At 41.7% G+C, this 27,358-nt stretch overlaps 1 protein-coding gene and 3 non-coding genes across 4 annotated transcripts; all 4 read right to left on the reverse strand.

The window, feature by feature from the left end:
- Positions 1-17,494: 17,494 nt before the first annotated feature.
- Positions 17,495-27,021, reverse strand: HSPA8 (heat shock protein family A (Hsp70) member 8). Its single transcript, XM_089537446.1, has 9 exons — positions 26,931-27,021; positions 21,990-22,202; positions 21,005-21,210; positions 20,748-20,900; positions 20,098-20,653; positions 19,617-19,819; positions 19,038-19,236; positions 18,531-18,763; positions 17,495-17,873 (listed from the first exon to the last, which is right to left on the reverse strand). Exons 2-9 carry the CDS (start codon positions 22,192-22,194, stop codon positions 17,688-17,690), a joined length of 1,941 nt encoding a protein of 646 aa, XP_089393572.1. The 5' UTR covers positions 22,195-22,202; positions 26,931-27,021; the 3' UTR covers positions 17,495-17,687.
- LOC149306983 (small nucleolar RNA SNORD14) lies at positions 18,264-18,359 on the reverse strand. The gene has a single exon (XR_016282425.1). It is a non-coding gene; the product is annotated as a small nucleolar RNA SNORD14 (small nucleolar RNA).
- On the reverse strand, positions 19,326-19,422 carry LOC149306984 (small nucleolar RNA SNORD14). Its single transcript, XR_016282415.1, has one exon. It is a non-coding gene; the product is annotated as a small nucleolar RNA SNORD14 (small nucleolar RNA).
- LOC149306985 (small nucleolar RNA SNORD14) lies at positions 19,902-19,986 on the reverse strand. The gene has a single exon (XR_016282428.1). It is a non-coding gene; the product is annotated as a small nucleolar RNA SNORD14 (small nucleolar RNA).
- Positions 27,022-27,358: the final 337 nt, after the last annotated feature.

Genomic DNA, 27,358 nt, shown 5'->3' on the forward strand with positions numbered 1-27,358 from the left:
ATGAAAGGCAGGTTTTTGAAACACGACAAACACCTGAAAAAATTTGTTGGACAGCGTTAGTAGCATGGAGAAAAACAAGGACAACACTGTGTGTGTGGTAAATGTGCTGAATTCTCCAAGAGGAATGATGTTAAGAAATCTGCAGCCTAAGCATATGCATTATATTAGTAATGCATACGTCTAGAACTGCAATTGATATAGATGACTGGAAGTCCAGGTTTGTAGCCTTACAACCTGTCTTCAACACAAGGGATTTATAAAATAATAGCTGTGCATCCCAATGGGCATCTTTTCCTGATTATTGGATATCTAATAGTGACAAGCGGGTGCACATATTTACTAGTGAACCACATCATTCCCACCTGTTTCAATGCCTCCTGCAAGTTACTGAAAAGCAAAACTAAAAATACAGCACGCCCTCCTTATCCACGGTTTCTATATCCATGGATTTAACTATCCGTCGCTTGAACATATTTTATTTTAAATATATAAATTCCAAAATCCTTGATTTTACTATTTTCTATAAGGGACAACATTTTACTATGCCATTATGAGGACTTGAGCAGCCACAGATTTTGATATCTATGGTGGTGGTGGTCCTGAAACCAAACCACAGGGACTACCAAAGGCTTACTGTAATCCCCCAAAGTTTATCTTTTGCAGTTTCAGACCGGTTGTGTTTTAAACTAATTTTGCTAAGCTTTGCTAAGAGTAGAGAATTTTTCTTTTTAATCCTGGTATTTCCAGGTGGAAGGCAGAATAATACAAATTGCAAGGATACAGCTGTGTTGAGATACATTTGCAGTTTTGTATTGACTGTATTGGGGGGGAAAATAATGCTCAACCTGGTCTGAATGCCAGGAATGTATTTAGTGGGAAGTATCCACTCGTGAATCTTTTGAAGCAAGAGAATGGACACCCAGTTTGGAAAGAAAAATGCCCAGCCCCAAGATTTTCTGTTTGAACTGCCATCAGGGGCTGTTCATGGCTGCATCTGCACTGCGGAAATAATGCAGTTTGAGAGCAGTTTAACTGCCATGGCTCAATGCTATGGAATTTTGGGAAGTGTAGTTTTGTGAGATATTTAGTCTTCTCTGCTAGAGAGCTAGCAGCCATATGGTACCACAATAAACTACCAATCCCAGGATTCCATAACATTGAACCATGGTAGCTAAGGCAGTGTCAAATTGGATTATTTCTGATGTGAAGTCGAAGGCTTTCACGGCCGGCATCCATAGCTTTTCGTGTGTTTTTTCAGGCTATGTGGCCATTTTCTGGAAGAATTTATTCCCGGTGTTTCACCTGCCTCTGTGGCTGGCAACTTCAGAGAATGCAAGCGAAACATCAGGTATAAATTCTTCCAGAACGTGGCCTGAAAAACCCCACAAGAAACCTCTGAACTATTTCTGCAGTGCAGATGCTGCCTAGAACAAACCCTGATGGTAGCGATCGTCTCTTGAGAAGGACAAGGGGGATTTTTCACTTCTGCAAAGCTTTCTTGCTGTGCATGCAGGGACGGATGGGAATAAAGAGATATTCGCCTGCGGTTTGATCGGTGTGGTAGTGAGTTAATGGGTCGAGCAAACATGGCTGGCCTTCAGCCATCGCTCACTTCAAAACAGTGTTCAGTTTTAGTTGCTGACCAGGGATTCAGTATGTAAGACCCATAACTTTCAACATAGGGTCTAACATCCTTCAGCCTATGATCAACACAGCCTATGATCCTCGCCTTCCGGGAGGTCACAGCCCCAAATGACCAAAATATCTTGTCATCATGACTATATGGTGCTTTGGCATTCACAATACTGTAGCCTTCATAAAAATGTTTAAACTGAAACATGATCAGGAAAGAAATATGGGGATGGGAGGGATTCAAGACATTTAGTTCTTGTATTATAAGGTATGCCTAGTGGGTTCGATGTATCCAGTGCCATTCACAGCTTAGTTAACACTTGCAACCGCAAGCAAAATAAAGCCGTTCCAAATCTTTTAAAAGCTTTTCTTTCTGCCCCCCCTTTCCTTCTTGCAACTCTTTCACACACACAAAAATATCCATTGCTGACAGATGCAAGCTATCAATAAGGAATTTAAAAACTCAGTATGAACAGTGGTAAGTGTGGAGGTCTTGATCAACGTCTCAAATAGGATTTTACCCAGCAGGTACCAGCTAGTTTATAGTAGTAATTGTAAAGGGCATTTTACATGGGAATCAATTAAATGAAAATCTTTTAAACCCTTTTTAAAAGGGACTTTTTAAAGTTAACAGGTGATTTTAATTGGAACCAGGGGAGTTGCATCTTTTTTCCCCCTTTCTGAAGCATTCAATACGGGGACAAAAATCAATACATTTCCATCAGCGGCAGAACTCCCAGCGTTTTCACAAGCCAAATGCTGAAACTTAACAAATGCTATGAAGTGTACTTGGTTTTATTTTTATTTTTGGTGACATAATAAAATTTTAAAAAATCACATACAATTGGGGTGAGACCTACAGATCACACAAAGTTTCCCTAACTGCACTGAACAATGTGCATATTTGAAAAAAGGAAGGAAGGAAGGAAGGAAGGAAGGAAGGAAGGAAGGAAGGCAGTCACCTGTCTTCAAAACATCATCAGTACTCCCATAAGCAAACAAATATGCCCTTGGAACAAAAGTTCTTTCTTCCAAGCCATTTGTAAAACTCCATTCTTCCATCTGTTCGATCAGCTAAATCCAAACTGATTCTTTCAATTCATAGTTAAAGAGGCACATGCACCATCTAGTAGCCATTAGCCATAAGCAAATAAACTGCCACCATAGCCAGTGTGGTGTAGTAGCTTGATGGTTGGACTATGACTCTGGAGACCAGGGTTCAAATCCAGGCTCAGCCATGTAAACCCACTGAGTAACTTTGGGCAAGTCACACTCTCTCAGCCTCAGAGGATGGCAATGGCAAACCCCCTCTGAAGAAACATGCCAAGAAAACTCCATGATCGCTTCACCTTAGGGTCTCCATAAGCCAGAAACATGAAGGCACAGAACAACAGCCAACGTCAGCTAGTAAAGTGTGCAAAAGCCAGAAGGAAGGTCATATTGCTTACTAAAGAGGATGCTTTCACCACCGCAGGGGGCTTCACCCTTTAATTCTTGGGATGTCAAGCTGTGAACTAACACCAATATTGGATTCCAGTAACTGGCTCAGTGTCCAGGTGAGCTTTTTATTTGGTTACTATACAGGGAGCGAGGGAGGGTTGCCTTCTTATTGGTTGTATGCACACTATGATGAAGGGCATGTCTACATGGGCCAAATAAAATGGTCTCGCCTAGATTTCACAGTGAAGTGTCCAAAATGACATAAGGGACAATTGACCTTTACATCACTGAAGGGCTTTAATCTGGAGGGGGGAAAAGATCCTGGTTCAGAGCAGAAAATCCAGTTGTTAACTGCTCTCAAATAAGCCCCAACTCATGATGACCCTGTGGATGAGACATCTCCAAGATCCCCTGTCCAGTCCTCCACTTCTCTGCTTAGTCCCTGCAAGAGCAGGCCCATAACCTCCCTGGTTTAGTCTATCCATCTGACACGCAGTCTTCCTCTCTTTCTACTACCTTCTACCTTTCCTAACATTATCATCTTTTCCAATGAGTCATGCCTTCTCATGATGTGGCCAAACAGCCTCAGTTTGATCATCTTGGCTTCTAGGGAGAGTTCAGGCTTGATCTGATCAAGGGCCCATTTGTTTGTCTTTTTGGTTGTCCACACTATCCTCAGCACTCTTCTTCAGTGCTACATCTCAAAAGCAACAGTGGTGCAAAGCTGTGGGAAGACTAGAGAAAAATGTTCATTTGCACACATGGGGTTGGAGGGGAAAATAATCCGGGGTGGCCACAACTGTATGACTGCACATACTGCAATTTATTGAACTGGGGTAAGTTCGAAAGGGAGAACCATGTGTAGACAGTTCTCCCAAACTCACCTCTCTGCATGTAGAGAAGCCCAGGTTGTTGCAGATCAGGGTAAACCAAAGATAAACTGGATTTTCCTGTCAGTGTAGATGCACCACTAGAGGGCAATATAGACATGCCCTTAGAAAGTTATTTTAAGACATTGAATTAGTCCTGCACAATTCCCCCCTTTATCTCTTCAGTTAAGCTTCACCAGCCTAGGAATCTATACCTGAATCCTTGGCTATATGACATGAGGAGCCTAATGATTGTCTAGGTAATGTAGCACAATGTAGATTTATGCATAATCAAGCATAATCTAGTTGATTTGCTGGTTTCAAATCCACTGATCCATATTGTATGACAGTGGGCCCTTGGTATCTGCTGAAGTTTGATTCCCAAAACCTCCCCGTCGATACCAAAATGTGTGGATGCTCAAGTCCCATTAAATACAACGGCATAATAAAATGATATGCCTTATATAACATGGCAAAATCAAAGTTTTGCAAATTGTATCCTTTATATAAAATGGCAATATGCAAAGCCTGCATAGGGATATGGATATGTGGTTATGTACATCAGACAAAAATGTCCAACTGCTTCCATAGGGGAATATAAGCGTATATAAGACATCAATAAGAGCCTGCCATTGTTTTCCAGATGTGGCTGCACACGTCCTTACACTGCAATGAGGCAAAGATGTGTTTGCAAGCATGGGTTTGTATAGTATAGTTTGGCAAAGATTATAGTGCGCACAAGCAACATTCCCCCTCCCAGCCCAGAAGCTCTGGGTACAGAAGAGCCGAGCGACTTCTCCCCATACAACTTTCACAGCTAGGCTGAGAGGTAGGACTGTAGAAACCCATTAGATTCTGCAGGAAAGACTGTGATCTCATTTGTTTCTTATCTATTGGAATGCCATGCTGGGGTAAATAGCTCCATGCAGCTTAGCTACAGGATTCTGTCTTTCAAGCTCAGTTTCAGACCATGTTATAACATTTTATAACATCTGTGACTAGCCTCCTTGCTGTCTTGGACTGCTGCATTCACTAAAACGTCACCACGCTCCACTTCAAATTTCACCCAGTTTCCCAGAGCGATGCTAAATGAGGGTATTGCTGATAATTTACCTTTTTGCCATAACTTTCATCCAAAAAGGCCTCTAGAGAAGCCTGCATAAAATCAATAGCAAACAAACAGTTCCAGTCCTTGAGTTTACAATCTGAGAGGCACAACATAAAAGGAAAAGAGGATGAGGAGGGAAGAGGAAAACAAGCCAGCCCAGAGAACCAGTTGTTAAAAATGTGAGGTGGGCCTGACTAGAGTCACAGGGAACCTGGACAGAAACATTTCAAGGAAAGATGGCAGTACTTTTGCTAAACCTTTGGAGTTGGGGGGAGAATGTCATGAGAGCAACTGATATCAGATGATACAGGATGGCCATTTTGGGGAGAAGGAGATGGGTGGGCTTGAAACCTGAAGCTGGCCCTACACAAGGAAGAATCCAAGGGACTCTAAATTAGGGTTGCCATATTCCAGTCCCTCATATCTGGACTTCTAATGTGCATATTATACAAATTACTATAATTGTGAATATTATTAATTTGCATGCTGATCATGCAAATTCAACACGTTAATCATTGCACTTTTTCTATTATTATGTTTCATCCTCAATACCAGTACCAAGCTAAGAACTATCTTTTTCATCCTTTCCTGTCTGGTTGGCGTGAAGAGAGGGAGGCTACCAAGCAGCTCCAGAGAGTAGACAGATTCCTTTTAATCTCTGGATGCTCTTTGGAAGTGAGATTCCACTGTGCCGCCTGGCCCTAAACTCAAACTTGGGCCATTTTGGCACACAATGTCATTTCTGCTTGCCTGCTTTCCTTTCCTGCCTTCTGGGCCTGTTAGGAGAAGAGAGGAGGGCATGGAGGAATAAAGTGGAAATGTCCAGCAGCAACCAGAGCCTGAATTGTAGGTTGAGATTCCCACCAGTCTTCTTGCACAGTTTCCTACTTCTTCACCACTGCCGCATTTGAACCTATTGGCCTGCAACAAAGGAGAAATCTGGGATTTACTGCTTCAGCTGACCCAGCCAACCAAGACATATTTTAGTCCCTTCAATCTGGGATTTTCCAAGTTTTCTGGGATGAATGTCAGTCCTCTACAACAGTGATTCCCAAACTTTGGTCCTCCAGGTGTTTTGGACTTCAACTCCCCAAAGAACTAGCTAGCTTGGCTTGCAGTCAAGAATTCTGGGCAGTTTTAGAGGACTAAAGTTTGGGAACGCCAGCTCTAACAACTGGCAGTTGCAAGGGATGAACCTTAGACTTCTCCCTGCAAAATGCATGTTCGACTACTAAGCTACAGTCCCTTGTCAAAAAGACTTTTGGATTAATATTAAAGCATCAAAGCAAGACCATGCACAGACGTGCTCTTCAGCCTCATTGTTCAGGCGGGGAAACCGAGGCCTATTAGACCATCTCCCCCTCCTTCTCCTCCCTGAAATCCTGGTCCTGCCGTCTCCATATTCAGCAAGGGACTGCATTTCCATCCGTGGGATTGTGCCATGCCTCTGCGACACACTAAGTGATTAGGACTTTGTGTGTAAGAGTACAGCCCTATCACCGAGTAAGTGCTCGGCGTTGTGTTTGTTTATTTATTTATTTCCCTCCCCTTCCTTTCCCGCGCCTCTGACAATCTAGACAAATAGGCTTTTAAATTAGGAAGTGATTTGGAATATAAGTGAGTGCATTTAAGCTGATAAGAGATGGAAAGATCCTAATGGCTGAAATATTTGTCGCCTCACAAATAAACGGAGTGTATCAGGAGCCACTAATATAACTAATTTTGACCAACTCCTTGGCTGCTCTGCGGTAGAAAATGAGGTCAGTGCAGGTTGAGGCAACAGAAAATGAGCATCTGTTGGAAGGCAGCAGAGAATACTGATAAAGGAGTCTACCGAACCACATTACCTATCCAGGAAAAGAAGAAGAAGAGGAATCAGGTTGTTAAAATTAAGACCGAGCTTTTCCAAAGTGTCCAAGGTTTTAAAAAAAACATAAAGGTGAAAATGAATACATCGGCTTTCAAACAAAGCCAGAATACAAATGCAGTCCTTGTCGCCGTAATACAATGCCCTCAGCCAGGTTGCTTTGATATTCTGCACCATGAAAGTTTTGGGGTTTAGTCGGATTTACCAACCCCAGAGAAAATGAAGTCTTAGTTCAGTCTAGGATGCAAATATATTTATGATCAACACCGCTAACTTGCACATGTCTTTGGTGGCTTCTTTGGCCAGGTATTTTTTGAAGACATAAAAAGTGTTTTGCTTTTGCCATCATCGGTCATCTCTTTTGCTTTTCTTCAGTGCAGTTTCAGTGCTCTTCCTAGGAGTCTTGGCTACTGAGACCTAACCAGAATCTGGCCACATGAAATGATAGATAGAGAATGGGTATGAGACAGGTCTTTGCAAATCCAAGGTAGAGGGATTCTCAATAGTGTGCACCGTGGCTTTCTGGCTAGAGAAGCACCCAATGAGGCCATATGGAGTGGTTTATTTTGGGTGACCTTCATTGGAAACATTTATGGTAGCTTCCCATAACAGCGCCTTTAGTTGAAAGCCCAGTTTCTGCAGGCTTGGGGTACAAAGTGGACACAGCTATCAAATATGTCAATCTCACCTTGGTAGAAGAGGCAACATGAATAGTTATCAGATTGGAAGATCTTCTAGCCACACCTGAGGCATTTTTAATGGGAGAGGGAGAAATGTGAACAAATCCCACCTAACTGCACCAATTCTCAACAAAGGACAAAGGAAGGAAATTTACCAACAGCATCAAGGGGTGCATGTATACTGTAGAAATAATGCAGTTTGACACAACCTTAAGCGCTGTTGCTCTATTCTATGGAATTCTGGGATTTATAGTTTTACAAGGTCTTTAGCCTACTCCGCCAAACAGTGCCAATGCCTCTTCTTGTTGTTGTTGTGTGCCTTCGAGTCATTATGGTGACCCTAAGGCGAACCTTCCATGGACTTTTCTTGGCAAGAGTTGTTCAGAGGAGGATTGTCTCTGCCTTTCCCTGAGGCTGAGAGCATGTGACTTGTGGGTTTCTTGGTCAAGCTTAAAATTGAACCCTGGTCTCCAGAGTCACAGTCCAACACTCAAACCGCTATGCCACACTGGCACTCACAAAAATGCCAAACGCCAGGATTCTGTAGGAGGAAGTCATGACAGTTAAAGTGGTGTCAAACTACATTATTTCTACAGTGCAGATGCACCCAAAAAGGATCTGAAGCAAATCAGTTCTAGGCTCCAAGAAGCAAATTCTCTAAGAGTATGAAATGTCACAGGGAGAGGGTTGGGTTCCTACTGAAAGCATAAGTTAGCTCCAAAAGTTTCCAAACAGGTAGTTCCACAGGCTAAATCCACAGAGTGATCATTTGGGGTAGAGTTTTGAGTGTTAGATTGTGACTCTGGAGCCTGGGATTCAAATCTCTGTTTGGCAATGGAAACCCACTGGGTGACCTTGGGCAAGTCACACTCTCTCTGCCTCAGAGGAAGGCTATGGCAAATGCCCTCTGAACAAATGATGCCAAGAAAACCCCATGACAGGGTTCTCCATAAGTCAGAAATGACTTGAAGGCACACAATAACCACAAAGCTGCAAAAGGCGCAGAATGATGCATACGCATGAGTCACAGAGACCACCAAGAAGAAACAAAAAGCGACTATTTTTGGTTTTCTTTTCTACTTTAGAACAAATGGAATAATGCAAAACCGTTTCAGTGTAGGCGGTATTTCAATTCTCTGTATTGAAATGAACACAGCTGTTTCCTAAAGCCTAGCAGTTCTCGAAAAATAAATGGATGAGGTAGGAAAACCAAGTGTAGTTGGGATTCAAATAGCCCCCATGATATCAGCAGGATTTAAATCAGACTTACTGTTGTTGTGTGTCTTCAAGTCATTTCTGATTTATGGCAACTCTATGGCAAACCTATCATAGGGTTTGTTCATAGGGAATTTGCCTTTCCCATCCTCTGAGGCTGAGACACTGTGACTCACCCAGGGCCAAGCAGGAATTCAAAAACCTTGTCTCCCAGAGTCATAGTCCATCTCTCAAACCATTATACCACACTGCCTCTCAGCAATGACTTAACTCCTGTTGATTTGAATGGGCCTAGTCGAAATACGAGCCAGTGTGATGCAGTGGTTTGAGCACTGGACGATTCTGGAGACCAGGGTTCAAATCCCTGCTTGGTCATGGGAACCCACTGGCTGACCTTAGACAAGTCGCATACTCTCAGCCCCAGAAAACCCTGTGATAAGTTCACCTTAGGATTGCCATGACTCAGAAATGACTTGAAAGCACGCAACAACAACAGAAGTCTAAATACTGTTGAATATGTCTGGATAATGTCTCTGTAGACTCACACATATGAGTCCTTCTCCACCTTCAAAAATAAACATGAAAAGGTTTAGTGGACTCTTGGTATCTGATGGGACTTAGTCTACAAAAGCATGAGCTTTTGTAGACTAAGTGCATCTAAGATGCATCTGAAGAAGCAGACTTTAGTCTAGGAAAGCTCATGCTGCCAACTTCTTTCTTTCAGTTAGTCTGAAAGGTGCTACAAGATCTCTCTGCATTAACACAGCTATATCTTTGAATTCTAATTCGTAGATACATTTATCTCAAGCCAATACATGAGACTGTAGGGGCAGTAGAGGGGATAGCATAATGCCAAGGGGGCTTCCTGCCCATGGCTGGGTGTGTTTGGGACAGAATGCAGTACATCAGGTTTTGCAACCAGCAGATCAGGATTTATCACCAGAAAAGAGAAGTTTATCTTGAACAGATCATGTAGTTCAGAGGTGGGCAGAGTGAAGTCATGAGGAACATGGTGCTCTGAAGACTGGTTTTGCAAACTTGAATACCCTGAGGCTCCCCTAGACTTCTGGCAGAAGAAGGGATGCATTGCCTCTTCTGGAAGCTTCCAGGAGCAGTGATTCACCTTTTCAGCACTCCTCTTGCACAATGGAGTACCGATGAACATCAGTTCTGATAAAAACAGAAGCAGTAGCAGAAACAGATTTTCAGTGAGTTCTGGATTTCTTTTCTCTCCTGCCTAATTTGTAGCAGTTTGTGCACCCTTTAGACTTGCAGTGTCTCCCAAACGTTGGTCTTCCATGTGTTTTGGACTTCAGCTCCCAGAAACCTATCCAGTTTGGCCAACCATCAGGAATTCTAGGAGCTGAAGTCCAAAACATCTGAAAGACTAAAGTTTGGGAACCACTGCAAGAGGCTTCAGGAGCAAAATCTTGCCCTACATTCTGCCAAAATGACCGAGCCTGTTGCTGGTGCTCCTCCTTCGCTTCACATTGCTGCCCTCTGCAATTGAACAATGTGCAGAACCCTAACATTTCCTTATCCAGGAGGCAATCAGCAGTCATCGTATTCTGATCACCAAATGGTTTCACAGAGTAAGTTCTACCTGACATATATATATATATATATATATATATATATATATATATATATTCAACTTGCTACATCTCCTTGACACAGCCGTGGAAGGGTTCATATTTGATAACCATTAAGCCGCTTAATGAAATAATTATAAGTCAGGCTCTTGAGCCCTGAGTGATCGATAACCATGAGCTCTGAAGCAGGCGTGCACTCCGAGCATTGCCGTTTGCACAGTGCTCCGCAGCAGGCAGGCCATTCGCCCGTAAATGCAATTGATGCTAAAGTTGCATTAAAACATTCCCATCCAGGGCAATCATAGATTAAAGGCTACCAAGGCCCTGCAGTTTGCCAGTCAATATTCTTTATTTGCTGCATCAATCCCCCCTCACTCGACATACCTCCCCCCCTTTGCTTCACCTCCCCTCCTGCACACTATTAGCACAAGTCAATTTGCTGTCAATGGGCAGCCAAGTCAAAGGCACATTAATGCATGCTCACAAAAGCTGTGTGCATGGCATTATCGCTTCACTCGCTTTCAAATTATACTCCTAACGCCAACTCCGGGTAGCTTGTGACTTGTTAGTGTGATCCGCGATTTGTTGCTACCGGGCGTAATATTTCACATCGGAAGATTTCATCAGATATTTGATGACAGAAATAAACTACCGCCGATGGGGAAATCACTTTTGAATAATAGAATTAGGTATTGTTGGGGAATCAATCAAGAAGGAGCCCAGCGAAGGAAAGGAAGGAATTGTGCTTTCTGTTTTCATAGTCTTCTGAGGACCCATTTGTCTGATAATTAAAGGCCTAACTACTAATAAATCATACTTTAAGCAGCAGAAATTAGAAATCAACCTCTTGTCTCTCTCAAGGGTAGGGCAAAGGCGGTCTGTCGGTTTTTAAAAAGGGGGGAAACACGATCAGTGCAAACATTTCAAGGAAAAAGGCACCCCTTGAAGATCTTAGGTGCAAAAATCAGGTTATTGTGAGATGGGATTTTAATACCTGAGCCTTTATCTGGCAATGTGGATTTGCATTTTTTAGATTCGCTCAATGTTCATTTGAGGCATGTTGTCTCCTTCTGTTGGCAATAAGGCCAGAGAGGCCAGGTTGACCCTGTCCTTACTCTCCTGGAGGGAAGTTAAATAGTTTTGTGCCTGCAAGACTTTACAAATAGTTGAAGCTGCACTCTTTAAGCTGTATAGTGCTGGTTTCGAAGTTTTTAAAAGCTCTGACTATTTTTAATGTAATGTTATTGTTTCAGTACATTTTAGTGCTTTTACTTGTTTTATTATGTCATTGTTTAATACTGTAATATATTTTATACTGTCACATAATGTTTGTAGTGTTTATAACCTGTGTTGTTTAAAATGATGTTTTCAAATGCTTTGAGACTCATTGGGAGAAGGACGGGATATAAATAAGATGATGATGATGATGATGATGATGATGATGATGATGATGATATAATATCTATAGCACCCTATAAAATAGCCATATCCTTACATCTCTGTGTCCACTCTATGATTTTATCAAAGGTGGGTTGGTGGGTGCAATACAGAAATTTTCCTTGTCCAAGATGGGCAATGGAATTAATAGCCTTTGACTTAATATTTCCTCGGTTACAGGACGTAAGAAAGCAGAAATAAAACTTGCAACAGCCTACCTCTCTGGTCACTGAAGAAGTTCAGCTTTTAATCACCCATTTATCCCATTTTTCCTCCTATAAAGGTGTTTGTTTCCTTGTATTTCTGCAAACTTGGAGTTTTGCACACAGCAGCTAATACCTTCCCTCTTGTGGCAACGGCTGGTAACGTTTATGGATAAAGAGTCGGAAAAGTTAACATATTGGATAATTGCATTAGTTATCACAATTCTTCAGTTACAGTTGAGTTCCAGTTTAAGATGTGATTTTCGGAGCTATCCAACAGGTTGCTTTTGTGTTGGTGTAATCTGAAGTTAATGGCCATCATCCCAATATGGGATTGGATGAGGTTAAAGCAATGCCAACAACTGAGATAAGGGCAGAATTATGCCTCTGCTCCGATGTAGTTGGAAAAGACCAAAAACAGGATGGAGGGAGCTTGTCCAAGGATGCACCTTGCTCAGAGATCTGTGAAGACAATTGCACAATTAAAACAACCTAAACAGGCACCTTGCCGGCATTAGGCCCATGAAAGGGAATGGATGCTATGATGCTAAAACTGGATGGAAGACTGGAGTCAAAAGTCCAGCGAGACTTATCCCAGTCCGATGTGATCTGATAGCTTCTTGACCCGCCAATAAACAAAGAATTACCTTCTTGCCCTCTTTAATCAGGCAGTAAATGAAACCCAAGAGATATTAAAGGGCAGCCTCTCTTGGCCTTGCAAAGAGACGGGGAAGCCGGGGGATAATTAGAGAGCTAGGCAATGGCTGGATTTCACAGGCTCTTCTACCTCCAAGGGTCATTTTCTGCTTTCATTTCCAGTGTTTATCTAGCATCTGGAAACCTTTGCTCTGCCTCTATGTTTGTAAGTCTATGCAGCAGCCCATTGTTGGGCCCATTTTGCAGAGGGAAACTGAGGCAGAGAGTGGGAAATCGGTTCAAGGCCAGGCACTGAGTCCATGTTAAATAAATGTGTAAAGAGATCTTGTCATACCTTTGAGACTAACTTAAAGAACGAAGTTGGCAGCATGACCTTTTGTAGGCTTCAGTCTGTTCCTCAGGATTGGTTTACAAACTGATTTTAACATGACTGTATCTTTGAATTTTACCACCATGGTAAATAACAATAGTTTATTTTACTTAGACCTGAGGAATTTGTAAAAAGTCAGCATGGCACAGTGGTTTGAATGCTGGACTATGATTCTGGAGACCAGGTTTGATTCCCAGCTTGGCCATAAATCCCTCTAGGTGACCTTGGGCAAGTCACACTCTCTCAGCCTCAGAGGAAGTCAATAGCAAACCTCATTTGAACAAATCTTGTCAAGAAAATCCCATGATACGTTTGCCTTAGGGTCAATAATGACTTGATGACAGGTAACACACACAAGTACAGTGAGCCTTTGGTATCCGCTGGGGTTTGGTTCCAGGAATCTCTGTGGATCCCAAAATCCATGGATGCTCAAGTCCCATTATATACAATGGCATGGCAAAATGGTGTCCCTTATATAAAATGGCAAAATCAAAGTTTGCTTTTTGAAATTTATATTTTCAATCCATGAAATCTGCAGATATGAAATCTATGGATATGGAAAGCCGTCTGTAATCTGTAACCACCATACAGAGAACTACAGTACTAATCGGTTTATATGTCACCTACCTATTGTCCTGCTTTCTGTATTTTCTAGTTTCTATATAAAACATTGCAAGTGCTATTAAGAGACAAATATAGCAGAAATGGCACTGGGGCTAAAAATGCCCAGAGGGGTTATTTCTGTTTTATACCAGCTAAAAGCAAAGCACCTAAAACTTAACAACTGCTGACATCTGGTGGACATCTTAGTTTTAACTGCAGTAGCTTTCCTAACATTATGAATGAATGAATGAAGGTTTATTTATATACCGCCGTTCCAATGATCACGGCGGTTAACAATAATAACAGAAACAATAACAATACATTATATAACATAGGAACCCCCCAAGATAACACCATACAACATCATAAAAGCCATCATTCATTCCTAACTTAAAACCGATAAAAACATCAATAAAACCCGCTAGCTAAAACACGATCAACAGCATAACAGCAGCAGATAACAATTCAAGATATGGTAGGGAAAGCTTGCCGAAACAAATGGGTCTTCAAATTCTTCTTAAAGGACTCAAGGGAGAGGGCTGAGCGGAGCTCGAAAGGGAGAGAGTTCCAGGACTGCGGGGCAGCAACCGAAAAAGCCCTCTGCGCAGTTATTACAAATCTCGTCACAGGAACTCGCAGAAGTTGTCTCCCTCCTGACCTAAGAGTGCGGGGCGGATTATATGGGGAGAGGTGGTCCTCCAAGTACTCTGGGCCCAAGCCATTTAGGGCTTTATAGGTCGCGACCAACACCTTGTATTGCGCCCGGAAGCGAATAGGCAGCCAATGCAGATCTTTCAAGATAGGTGTTATGTGGCTGACCCTGGAGGAACCAGTGACCAGCCTGGCTGCCATATTCTGAACCAACTGAAGCTTCCGGGTTTGGTACAAGGGTTGCCCCATGTAGAGCGCATTACAGAAATCAAGTCGAGAGGTTACCCGTGCGTGTACCACTGTTTCAAGGCTCCCCCGGTCCAGGTAGGGTCGCAGCTGGCGTATCAGCCGAAGCTGGTAGCAGGTGCCCTTAACTGTCACATCCACCTGAGAAGTCAGGTGAAGCGATGAGTCAAGAAGCACCCCCAAGCTGCGAACTGTGTCCTTCACGGGGAGCGTGACCCCGTTCAGGACAGGTGGACAAACCTCCTTCCCAGGACCAGGGGAACCTATCACTAGTACTTCCGTTTTCTCTGGATTCAGGCTGAGTCTGTTTTCCCTCATCTAGCATTAGTGCAGTGGGCCCTTGGTATCTACTGGGATTTGGTGCCAGGACCCCATGGATGCCAAAATCCATAGATGCCCAAGTCCCATTATATACAATGGCACAGTGAAATGGTTCTCCTTATATAAAATTGCAAAATTAAGATTTTCGAGTTGTGAATAGTTAAATCCTAGGATAAAAAAAATCAGTGGATATAAAAGGGCTGATTGTGCTTTCCCAGATATGTTAGACTAGTGAGGGGATTCTGGGAGTTGTAGTCTGATATATTTGTCTGCCATCAGGATGGAAAAAGCTGACTCAGGAACGCTGGCATTTCTAATCAGGTCACTTGGTCCCTATCCTAATACATTCGGCGATGTGTCCCAAAGACAGCCATCCATTTTTGCTGCAAATCAAAATTTGTGACCTGTGAAAAGCAGATAGCGAAACTCCGAAAACCACTATTAGGTTTTATTTTGTTGTGACAAATATGTCATGCAATAGTGAACATACCTTAGCTTTGTCCAAAACCGAACAGGCTTGAGGTTCATCAAAAGAAAAAATAATTTTGATGCTGAAGCTGCTAAATCCACATTATAAAATGGGAGTGCATAATGGGACAAGGAGGACCTAGGGACTAGGGTTCGAATCCCTGCTCAGTGAGTGACCCTTTGCACATCACTCTCATTTGGGTCTCAGAGGAAGGCAATGGCAAACCCCCTCTGAACAAATCTTTGGAAGAAAACCTCATGATAGGTTCACCTTTGTTGTTGCTTGTGCCTTCAAGTCATTTTTTGATTTATGGCAACCCTACCTTGGGGTTTTCTGGGGCTGAGAGTGTGTGACTCACACAAGGGCCTCTGCGTCAAACGTGGGGAAACTCTGGTCTCCAGTGGTAATCCAATGCTCAGACCACTGCGCCACACTGGCTGTTGTAAGTTAGAAATGACTTCAGGGTATACAACAAAAATTACAGACTGAACTAAATTGGTTTGAACCAAAGACATGACACCATAGAATAAATGCCAGCTATTTAAAAAGCCAAAACTCATATGCAAGTGTAAAAATGCTCTTGAAATAAGAGGGCTATTGTATGTCTGATGTTTTGGTACCTAAATTCTAAACCTATCAAAGGGGAAGGGGGGAGTCTTTTAGCTCAGCTCAAAAATCATGTCTATTCAGTTGTTTGTGCCTTCATTTCCCACTGAGGGTGACCCTAGACTAGGAAACCATTGCAGTCAATGTCTTGGAGATTTTTAAGCAAGCCCAAAATCAAAACCAGTAGGAAGCAAGTTAAATCGATAGGTAAGCACTTCGACCTTTGAATGCTTAAAAAATGTAACTAGACGAAAAGTTCTGGTTCCTTTTAAATGTTAGTGAACTGAAATGCACTAAGTCCATCCTCAATTTACATTTCACCACCAGTCCACTTCATTATTAGGTTCAGTAACATTCTGCAAACTATCACTTTGTCATAGAGGCATAAAACAATGCCTAAATACACCAAAGGGACCAGATCTCATCTGATCTTAGAAGCTAAACAGGGTCAGCCCTGGTTAGTAATTGGTTGGGAGACCATCACCAAGTATTTGTAGGCTATGTTTTTAAGAACTGGCAAAACCCACCTGAGCATTCCTTGTGTAAAACCCTACCCCACCATAAGTTGACAGGTGACTTGAATGAAGATGCATAACACAGAAAAGTATCTCTTTGGCTTTTTACTATTTTGTGTAAGAATTGTCAAGCATTTTAACCGTTTAGTGCAACTGCTGAATTATGTAGTGCAAGCAATACTGAAAAAAGCTGGAGACTCCCTACACATTGACTCATGTTGCAGCCCAAGCTTACATAGCGTGAAAACACTCAGTGCTTTTTTCTTCTATGCACACATTTAACCGCAGGAATTGTGATGTTTTCTCCAACCAACATTGAAGTTGATAGTGACCAGGCTAATCCCTCCCGTCTGTTTTTATCTTAAGATTCCTTGGCCAACAGTGGCCCAAGTTGTTTGTTTGTAAAAGGAACAATCCATTTTGCTGATACTAATATTTAACCACGCTCGATACAGAAATGGTATCTTGACCAACAGCAAGTTTATGGGTGAGGGGGTAGCAAATCTGTGGATGCTCAAATCTCAATACAATGGCATAGTGAAATGTGCCCCTTATATAAAATGGCAAAATAAAGGCTTGCCCTTTGGGATTTATAGTTTAAGTTTCAAGCTGTGGATACTGTAGTCTGACTGTATTTGTCCATATCAGTTTTATGTCAGTGTATCCTACTCCTGTGAACCAGTGTGGCATAGTAGTTTGACTATTGGCATGACCCTGGAAAACAGGGTTTGAATCTCCACTTGGCTATAAAACCCATTGGGTGACTTTGGGCAAGTCACATTCTCTCAGCCCCAGAGGATGGCAATGGCAAACTCCCTAGGAAGAAACTTAACAAGAAAACCCCATGACAGGCAAGTTAGATATGACTTGAAGGCAAACACACGAGGCATACCCCAACCCATTGAAATACTCCGCCACATTTACCCATAAACTACTTTCACCTTGAGTACTGAAGTGCAGAAAAGTACATCTAAGATTTTCCTTAGATCAGAAATAAAGAATGCAACACAAGGTTTTTCAAGTTGCCAATTAAATAAGTTTTATTTATTGGGACTCAAGTTTGAATTTGAACATTTTACAGTACTGGTAAAGTGCAATGTTTGCCTTCCCTCCGTGTGCCAACGTTCAATGTATCAAGAATGCCCTTGTAATTGAATTGAGTCCATCTGTTCTGTAGGCAGCCCACAGAATTGGAAATGCCATGCTTTAATCCACCTCCTCAATGGTTGGTCCAGAAGATGCTCCTCCAGATGGAGGTGCTCCACCACCAGGGAAACCTCCAGGCATGCCTCCTGGCATCCCACCTGCACTCTGGTAGAGCTTGGTTATGATAGGATTGCAAACCTTTTCCAGCTCCTTCTGTTGATGCTCAAACTCTTCCTTCTCAGCGGTCTGCAGATACAAAAAAAGGGAAGAAATGTAGGAAGTTACTACTACTGGAACAAGACGTGCTTAAAACATAGGACACACTACCATTTAACATTATGCAGGCTTGAACTGCAGCAACTTCAGGATGGGAACCTAAAAGCCTTCCAAAATGGGTACACTCAAGCTCTCACATGAACACTGCCCACTCCTCCTGTAAGTTGTGTTCTATAATTTAAGGGCAACAAATTCCTCTCTACTACTGGTACTTATTATCACTAGAAGTGCAAAAAGGACTTGTTAACCAAGCACGAAGTTGTCCTTAACTTTATACACAGCATTCTAAAGTTATGCTCCGCTGCCAAATCTGGCGATCACAATATCAGTTAGAAATGTTTATCTGCAGAATTTAAACAGTCGCTCAGACATCCAAGGAAGGTGCTTTAGCCATCACTGGACTTGCAGCCTCTGGTGGAAACTACGAATGGTTTTGGATCTCTTTCATCATTGCAACTGCATATTTCTACTTATTTTTCAATCAACTGATGGTCATTTCGAGTCTGTCTATTGCCAAACCATCAGTAGAGCATAGGAAATGGATAATTCAAAGTATTATGGGGAGAATTACTTTATTAAAAGCATTCCTTCTTCTGTTACTTTTCTGTGGTTAACAGTACTACAAACCTGATTTTTATCCAGCCAGTTGATGATCTCATTACATTTATCCAAAATCTTCTGCTTGTCATCATCACTAATTTTGCCTTGCAGTTTCTCATCTTCCACAGTAGCCTTCATATTAAAAGCATAGGATTCCAATGAATTCTTGGATGACACCTTATCACGTTGTTTTTCATCCTCAGCCTTGTATTTTTCAGCTTCCTGGACCATGCGCTCAATATCTTCCTTACTGAGACGGCCTTTAAAAAGAAATGTACTTACGTTTATTTCAGTAATTTAAACCAGATCATTTTCCTTAACATGAACTGCTATGAGAGCATCCCAAAGACTGAAAGCAAAACAACCTACTTAGAAAATGCTAAAGGTAGCCATACAGAAGCATAAACTGGCTGAGATTAAGATGTCTTGGTATTACAATGTTTTATATTTAGAACTGCCTAGATGAAGGTAGACAAAAATCAACATGATTTTTACTTCCCAGAAAGCTGCCATATCCATCTCCAACCTTCTTACCTTTGTCATTGGTGATTGTAATTTTGTTTTCCTTGCCAGTGCTCTTATCCACAGCAGACACATTAAGGATGCCATTGGCATCAATATCAAATGTTACTTCAATTTGAGGAACACCCCTGGGAGCTGGAGGAATGCCAGTTAATTCAAACTTGCCCAGCAAGTTATTGTCCTTTGTCATTGCTCTTTCTCCCTCATAAACCTGGAAAAAAACAACAATTACAAACTTTTAGTTAAGCAGAAAACTCTTTTCCAACTACAGCGCTTTGAAGCAAACTGGACACAAACTGGTCGCTCAGACATCCAAGGAAGGTTCTTAAGCCAACATAGGTCTTTCAACCTCTGGTGGAAACTACGAATGGTTTTGGAATCACCTTCATCATTGCGATCAGACACTATCCTGTCCAGTCATTCAGGCAACAACTTAGCAGCTTCCTCAAAATAGGATGCTATATAGATTTTTAATAGCAGTTATTTCTCAGTTAGATCCACTATACAATTTGGATAACCCAGAATGAGTCACTAAAACACTCTTGTTTAGTTCTTTATCACCCTCCTCTCAAGCAATGTACCTCTCCATACCTGAATCAGCACACCAGGTTGGTTATCAGAATATGTGGTGAATGTCTGGGTCTGCTTGGTGGGGATTGTGGTGTTTCGTTTGATCAGGACAGTCATGACACCTCCAGCTGTTTCAATACCCAGGGACAAAGGAGTAACATCCAGCAACAACAAGTCTTGAACGTTTTCTGACTTGTCGCCAGACAAAATCGCAGCTTGAACAGCTAAAAAGATAAAGAGGGGAAAAAGGGAAACGTAAATTATGCATGCCAATCTATTTTTTGCTACCCTAACATACTTTTTTATTCGCTCAGACATCCAAGGAAGGTTTGGACCATCATTAGCTTCTGGTGGAAACTGCGAATGGTTTTGGAACCAATCATCAGGGCAAACAGCATCAATTTTTTTTGTTCTCTAAACATATGCCTTAATATCACTGAAAACTTGAAAATATGAATGAAAACCAGATTCAACATAACTAAGCATTTAATTGTCTTATTACCTGCACCATAAGCAACTGCTTCATCAGGGTTGATGCTCTTATTGAGTTCTTTGCCGTTGAAGAAATCCTGAAGCAGTTTTTGGATCTTGGGGATTCGGGTGGACCCGCCAACCAGCACAATATCATGCACCTGAGATTTATCTAGCTTGGCATCCCGCAGAGCTTTCTCCACAGGATCCAGAGTACCACGGAACAAGTCGGCATTCAGCTCTTCAAAGCGAGCTCTGGTAATTGAAGTGTAGAAGTCAATGCCTTCATACAGTGAATCGATTTCAATACTGGCCTGGGTGCTGGAGGAAAGGGTACGCTTCGCACGCTCACAGGCAGTGCGGAGTCGGCGCACAGCACGCTTGTTCTCACTGATGTCCTTCTTGTGTTTCCGCTTGAACTCAGCAATGAAATGGTTGACCATTCGGTTGTCAAAGTCTTCTCCACCCAAGTGGGTGTCACCAGCAGTTGATTTTACTTCAAATATACCATCTTCAATGGTAAGGATGGAGACATCAAAAGTGCCACCACCGAGATCAAAGATCAATACATTTCTCTCAGCACCAACCTAGAGCACAAAAGGGAACAGTGTAAATAGTTTAAAGCACAACACCACCAGTACACACCGCTCTGCCTTGACTATGTTGTCTTTTCGTACTTACTTTCTTATCCAAGCCATAAGCAATAGCAGCAGCTGTTGGCTCATTAATGATTCGAAGCACATTGAGACCAGCAATGGTTCCAGCATCTTTTGTAGCCTGCCGTTGGGAATCGTTGAAGTAGGCTGGGACTGTGACCACAGCATTTGTAACAGTCTGAAAGAAACAACAAGTTTGAAAACAATTTGTGAATTAATGAAGAAATTCTTCTACAGTAAAGAACAAACAAACTTTACACGGCCAATCATGACAACTCTTACCTTTCCCAAGTACGCCTCAGCAATCTCCTTCATTTTGGTTAGCACCATGGAGGATATTTCCTCTGGATAGAAGCTTTTTGTTTCCGCTTTGTACTCGACTTGAACTTTTGGCCTGCCTGCATCGTTCACCACAGTAAAAGGCCAGTGTTTCATATCGGACTGGACAACAGCATCATCAAATCTGCGACCGATCAGACGTTTTGCATCTAGAAAGAGATGGCAAGTAAGAGTTAGCTGTGTCTTTTCCAGCATTTTCTACATTACTTTAGAGGGGCTTGCTTTGTTTTCTATCACATTAGAGCTGAAGGGCGGGGTATAAATACGAAAAATAAATGATCTAGTGTGGTTTATAAACACAAGCCACACTCAGATGTCTTGCCCTCTGGGTTACCATAGATGGGAATCATTAAATTCTCCAGGTGCTATTGGACTACAATTCCCAGCAGCCCTAACCAGCACAGCCAATGGTGAGAAAGACAGTCCAACAGTATATGAAGTGATGGACTATCATTTTTGTGAATGTACCAAGCGCCATTCTACCATTCACATCAGTAGTTTCCTGGAAACTTTACAAATGACCAGCAGCTAGGGGCTCTTGGATCACCTCTCTGTTATACATAAATATAATGATAGTAGTACCTTAATGCTCACTTTTGTATGTTTGTAATTGTACGGTTCTAAGTGCTTACAAATGCTGTGGGGAAATCCTAAAGCCATGAACAACTTTCCAATACTCTTGCAACATTCCCAGAGACACCCCCCTTATAAGAGGTGTATATTCAACTATAATTTGGGAGGGTCTGAGAGCATTCAATTCTGCTGCCTTTTGAAAACAAATAGATTGAGATCATGTCTTTCAATCTCTATCACTAAAAGTTTAAAAGTTCTCACGCTATTTAATCAGGAACTGCAAACCCAAATGATCATACATCCCTCTCTGCCCAGATGTACTACAGCAATGCAGCTGTGACCACAGTATCCTTACCAAAAACAGTGTTTGTGGGGTTCATTGCCACTTGATTCTTTGCAGCATCGCCAATAAGCCTCTCCGTGTCAGTAAACGCGACGTAGCTTGGCGTGGTCCTGTTACCCTGGTCATTGGCAATGATTTCCACCTTGCCATGCTGGAAGACACCCACACAGGAATAGGTGGTGCCAAGATCAATCCCAACAGATGGTCCCTTCGACATTGTTTCTCCTGTGAACACATTCAAGACAGCCAAAGCTTAGAAACAGAGCAAAATTTCAGGACATCCAAAATGCAAGGGGAAAGATGAGTGGTCAGCATCTGCCAGACACCGACCTTAGATATTCCTAGAGAATGTGTTAATAAAATCTGCAAATAATCAAATCCACAAAAGTCAGAAGCTGCAAATGTGAGAGTATCGTCAGTTAATATGGTCACTGACTGCAATAAAACAAATGCACCATTAATACCAGTTAAACCAATTTGAGACATGCTGCAGTCTAAAAGGACAAGTTTCTACATTTAAGGGAAAAAACCCTACATTTAAAAAATAATGTGATAATTATGTGTGTGGCAAGAGTTTTAAAAGTAAATTATATTTATATATACATAGACACACATGAGATTTATGTACACACATACACATTATAGTATATATATGACCAGTTTTAAAGGTTATATGTTTGAATAATAATAGTAGTTTCAATTATAGCTTCCCCAATCATGTAGAATCAGGATGGGTTACAACAATAAAGAAATACAATATAACAGGAAACTACAATACAATACAAACCAACTAAAGGTCAAATGAAGTACAAGATTGCAAAATATGAATATATATATATATATATATATCTGTGTGTGTGTGTGGGTGTGTATATGTGTGTGTGTATATATATACACACACACACAGCAAACATAATCCAAAATTCAAAACATAGCAATGCAAAGTACAAAACCCAAAACACATAACTTAATAATAAAGTATAACATAACCTATTAATCTAACTAACAATTTCCAACTCTCCCCGGTTGCTGATCTGTAAGCTGCAGAGAACCTTTAAGGCAGAAGAGCGGGGTACAAGTACTGTAAATACTAATAAATAAAGTAATAATAATTGAAGTTGAACATCTCCATTGACAATTTGAAACCATCAAGGCACTACTTCTGCCAGTTAGTGTATTATCCTATAGATCTCAATGCGTCTGGCCTTGCGTGACTCACCAGCGCCACCCAACCCTAGGCTAGTGAGCCTTAAAAACCCACATGGCGGGAACTGGTACTGCACCCTTCCAAAGGCGTCACCATGCGGCTTGGCCGCGTGTGGTGGATTCTGGGAAAGGATGCCGCATGGAAGGGGAGGAGCCTGCTCCTGCTGCCTCGGGCCACGTGTTCTGCTGCACACCGGAAGTGAAGTGGAGCACATGGGTGGGAGGAAAAGGCAGAGACAGACAAGAAAAGGGAAGGAAGGCAAAGATGGGGAAGATGGAGGGAGGCCTGACCCCTTCCTCCCGGCACCATTTTTGCTACCAGTCTTCTTATAGCAGTGCCCCCACAACTGGGTCTTTTAAGGGAATTTTGGACTTCATCTCCCAGAATCCCTGACTATTGGCCAATGTGGCTGAGGCTTCTGGGAGCTGAAGTCCAAAAGCTCTTAAAGTGCACAGTATAGGGATCACTGCTTTTTGGGAACTGGCTTTGGAGGGGGGAACAAATGGGGTGCCTCTTCCAATATAAATATAATACAATAAAACCAGGACTGAGGAGTTGCAGTGATTTTGGGGTTATTCCATGGTCCTACTTCAGAGTAAGGCATTTTTACTCCTAAGCCCTGAAAAAAAAATAAAGTGGGAAAGGGGGGGGGGGGGGAGAACCAGCATTAATATGGCTTTTGCCTCCCTCTCTTCTTATCCCTTATCTTGGGACCGAGGCAAAGAGACAATTCAACATCTTAAACCGCAATTCAAAGTCACCTGGAGACTCCTGGCTGAGTATTATTCCATAGCTCTCAATGCCTCTCTCAAGAAAGGAGGATGAAGCCCTCCATATCCAGGGATTTAGTTTTATTTTTGGAGATTTTTACACTGATTCAACCATCTAAGGCTTGAAAACATATTGGGGGGGGGAGGGATCCCCAAAAGCAAACCTTGATTTTGCTATTTTATAAGGGACGCCATTTTACTATGCCATTGTACTTAATGGGACTTGAGTAGGTAGATTGGGGCGTGTGTGTCCTGGAACCAAAACCCAAAGGATACCAAGGGCCCACTGTACAAAATTTGGTGGTATGGGAAAAGTTTAACATAAATGCCCTTTGTTTTAACACATACCTATGAACCCCAGTGGATACCAAAGACCCACTGGATAGTATAGGAAGGGTGGGGGAAAGGGGCCTTTTGCTACTGAAGAGGAAGCCCAGTTGCATCATGATGGGAATTTGCTTTTTGGGGGGGAAGCACCCCTATTCCTAAATAGAAAGGGGAGGGAAGGAAGTTAGGATCCATGTGGCTTTTGTCTGCTTCCCTCATGGATTTTCAAGCCTATCTCCTCTTAATTCTTTTAAAAAGTCAAAGCAACTCATCCCAAAAAGTGCAGTATTTGGAGGGGGGGTCCTGGCACCCACCCCAAAATACATGCAAAGTGAATTAGCAGCCTCCATCTTGCAAGGAAAGCAAAAAAGGGTTTTTAAATCCTGCAGCCTTCTTCCCAATGCAGCCTTGAAAGAGGGAGAAGCCCAGCCGCCTCCCTTCCTCACGACTCCCTTCAGGGCAGGAACAGCTGCGATTCAGAAAAGGGAGGCCAAACGTAATCCCCTTAAGCGAGGTTTAGCCCCATTTCTCCTCTTAATACAGCCCTGGCGCCCTATAAAGCCGACCTGTTTAAAATGAGAGCAAACTCGTATCTGATGTCTAATTGAGACCTGCAAGCCGCTCTGAGGGAGCCTTTATGGCTGAAGAGTGGGCTGTATGTACCGCAAATAAATAAATACTAATATAAAAACATATTTAAAACTACTATACAGTGGGCCCTTGGTTTCTGATGATGGGGTTTGCAATGCTCAAGCCCCATGAGATGCAATGGGAGGGCAGTAAAAATGGCGCCCCTTACATAAAAGGGCAAAACCAAGGTTTGCTTTTTACAAGGTATGCACTTTCTTGGGATATTTTCTAAGCCGCAGATGCATCGATCCCTGGATGTGGATGGATATATGTGGATATGGAAGGGTTCCTCCTCCTCCTCCTGGCTTTGTTCCTATAGGAAAAAGAAAAAGGGGAGGGCAAATTCCTGTGAGGGGTGTCCCTCCCTCCTTTTTAAGCACCATTTTGTTTCCTTCCTTGCAGCACATGGGAAAAAAGGACAAGGTCACCCTCTTTATCCTCAAACTGGATGAAAGCATCACCATTGATGCAGTGTATTCTTACTACTACTATATTAAGCTTTGTTTTAGCACTGTGAAATTTACACAGCACTGTATAGATAAAAAACAAACCTATGGTTTACATGATACAGAATATAACTAAACATCTTCCTACATTTTAACAGTCAAAGCGATAAACTAAATTAAAATCAGCCTTGGGTAGCTATCATATATAATGGTCTGGGGACACTGCCCTGAACAGCATTGGATTGAGCTCAGTTTCAAGGCTAAAGAGGCAATGGATTGCCCTCCTTTCTCAGGCTGAACCAATGCAAAATGTAAGACTGCGCCTACCTTTTATCAGCTGTTATGGCAAGGGTTTTGGGGCTACCTTTTTATCCTCGGTCCCCAGGCTAAAACTAAGCTGTTTTAAGAAATGGACAACCAAAAACACCCCTAAGAACCATTTTGTTTCCTTCCTTTCTCCAGCTAAACCAATGCAAAATGTAAGGCTACCTTTCAGCCTTCAAAGGCTAGATTAAGAGCCTTTAAAAGGCAGCTTTGAAAAGGCAAAAATGCCCCTAAAGCACCATTCTGTTTGCTCTTTTCCAAGGCTATGAACCTATATGAAAAATGGCTTTTAAAACCAGGTTTATCCTTTTCTCCTCTGCCCTCAGGCTAAATTAAGCTCCTTTATTAGCTTTTATTGTAATTAACAAACTAAAGGGTTTTTCTTTTTTTTTGCAAAAGGGGCCATTTTGTTTCATAGGACAAACCTATGCCCTCAGTCTTTTAAAACATGGCAAAGGATAGTAAGAACAATCATATTTAATCATTACAAACAATCTGGTTTCTCCTTTTGCAAGCTAAACCTATGCAAAAAAGGTTATTCAGTTCCCAGACTTAGGTTTAAACCTCGCCTTCAGCCCATTTAATACATAAATTAACATATAAATATGTAATGTTACTTAATATATAATATATATACTTATTATAAAGTAATATTATATATGATTTATATGTTAATTTGTATATTAAATGGGCTGAAGGTGAGGTTTAAACCAAAGTCTGGGAACTGAAAATTGATTTTATATCTATCTATCTATCTATCTATATATATAGTGTGTGTATATATATATATATATATATATATAGTGTATATATATATATATATAGTGTGTGTGTATATATATATATATATTGTGTATATATATATATAGTGTGTATATATATATATTGTGTGTATATATATATTTTCCTTTTTTGCAAGGAATTATATATATGTATATATTTATATATTTAAAAAGAAAATATATATCATATACATATTATATAACTTGATAACAACCTAATATATAAATGTAAAGGCAATTAATATAAGAGTTAATTTAAGCATGAAAAAGCAAGATAAAAGGATATATATATATATATATGTATATTAATGCAATACTAAATATTGGAAGCAACCCTTTTAAAACGTAACTTATTTATAAAGTGTATATTGTAAAGCAAAGAAAAGCCAACGGTTTAGTTAAGCCAAATCGTATTAAATCTATGTAAGGCTATAAGGAAAGAAGAGAGTTATATGAAAGATCGTTACCTGCTTAGTCCGCAGCGGACTTTATGTTCAGTATCACAAAAGGACACAGGTCTACACAGCACCGCAGTCAGAGAGGAAAAGCCACTCCCCGAGGCGGCGCAGGGGTTTATATAGGGCTTCAGAATCTTCCAGAACGGCCACGCCTCTTTCCGGCCGCTGAGCCAATCGCGTCCAGCTTTACCCGCCTCCTCCAACCAATGAGCGCGGTGCGCGCCCTGTGACGCAACAATGGAAAGGGAGAGCGAGTGACTCAACCTGAGCCGGCCGGCTTCGCCTTCTTTCCTCCTTTCTAGAACTTTCATTCCCTCCCAGCGTGGAGTGGGTGGAGATTGTTCTACCGGGAACCAATCACATGCCTCCCTTTTTGCATAATCGGATGGGGATGACGTAGCCGCAGAGTTCTTTCCCCCCTCCCTCTGTTGAGGGAA

The sequence above is a fragment of the Sceloporus occidentalis genome, unplaced genomic scaffold (assembly GCF_023333645.1).
Source record: "Sceloporus occidentalis isolate IW3139 unplaced genomic scaffold, rSceOcc1.0.p SCAF_9, whole genome shotgun sequence".
Classification (NCBI taxonomy): Eukaryota; Metazoa; Chordata; class Lepidosauria; order Squamata; family Phrynosomatidae; genus Sceloporus; species Sceloporus occidentalis.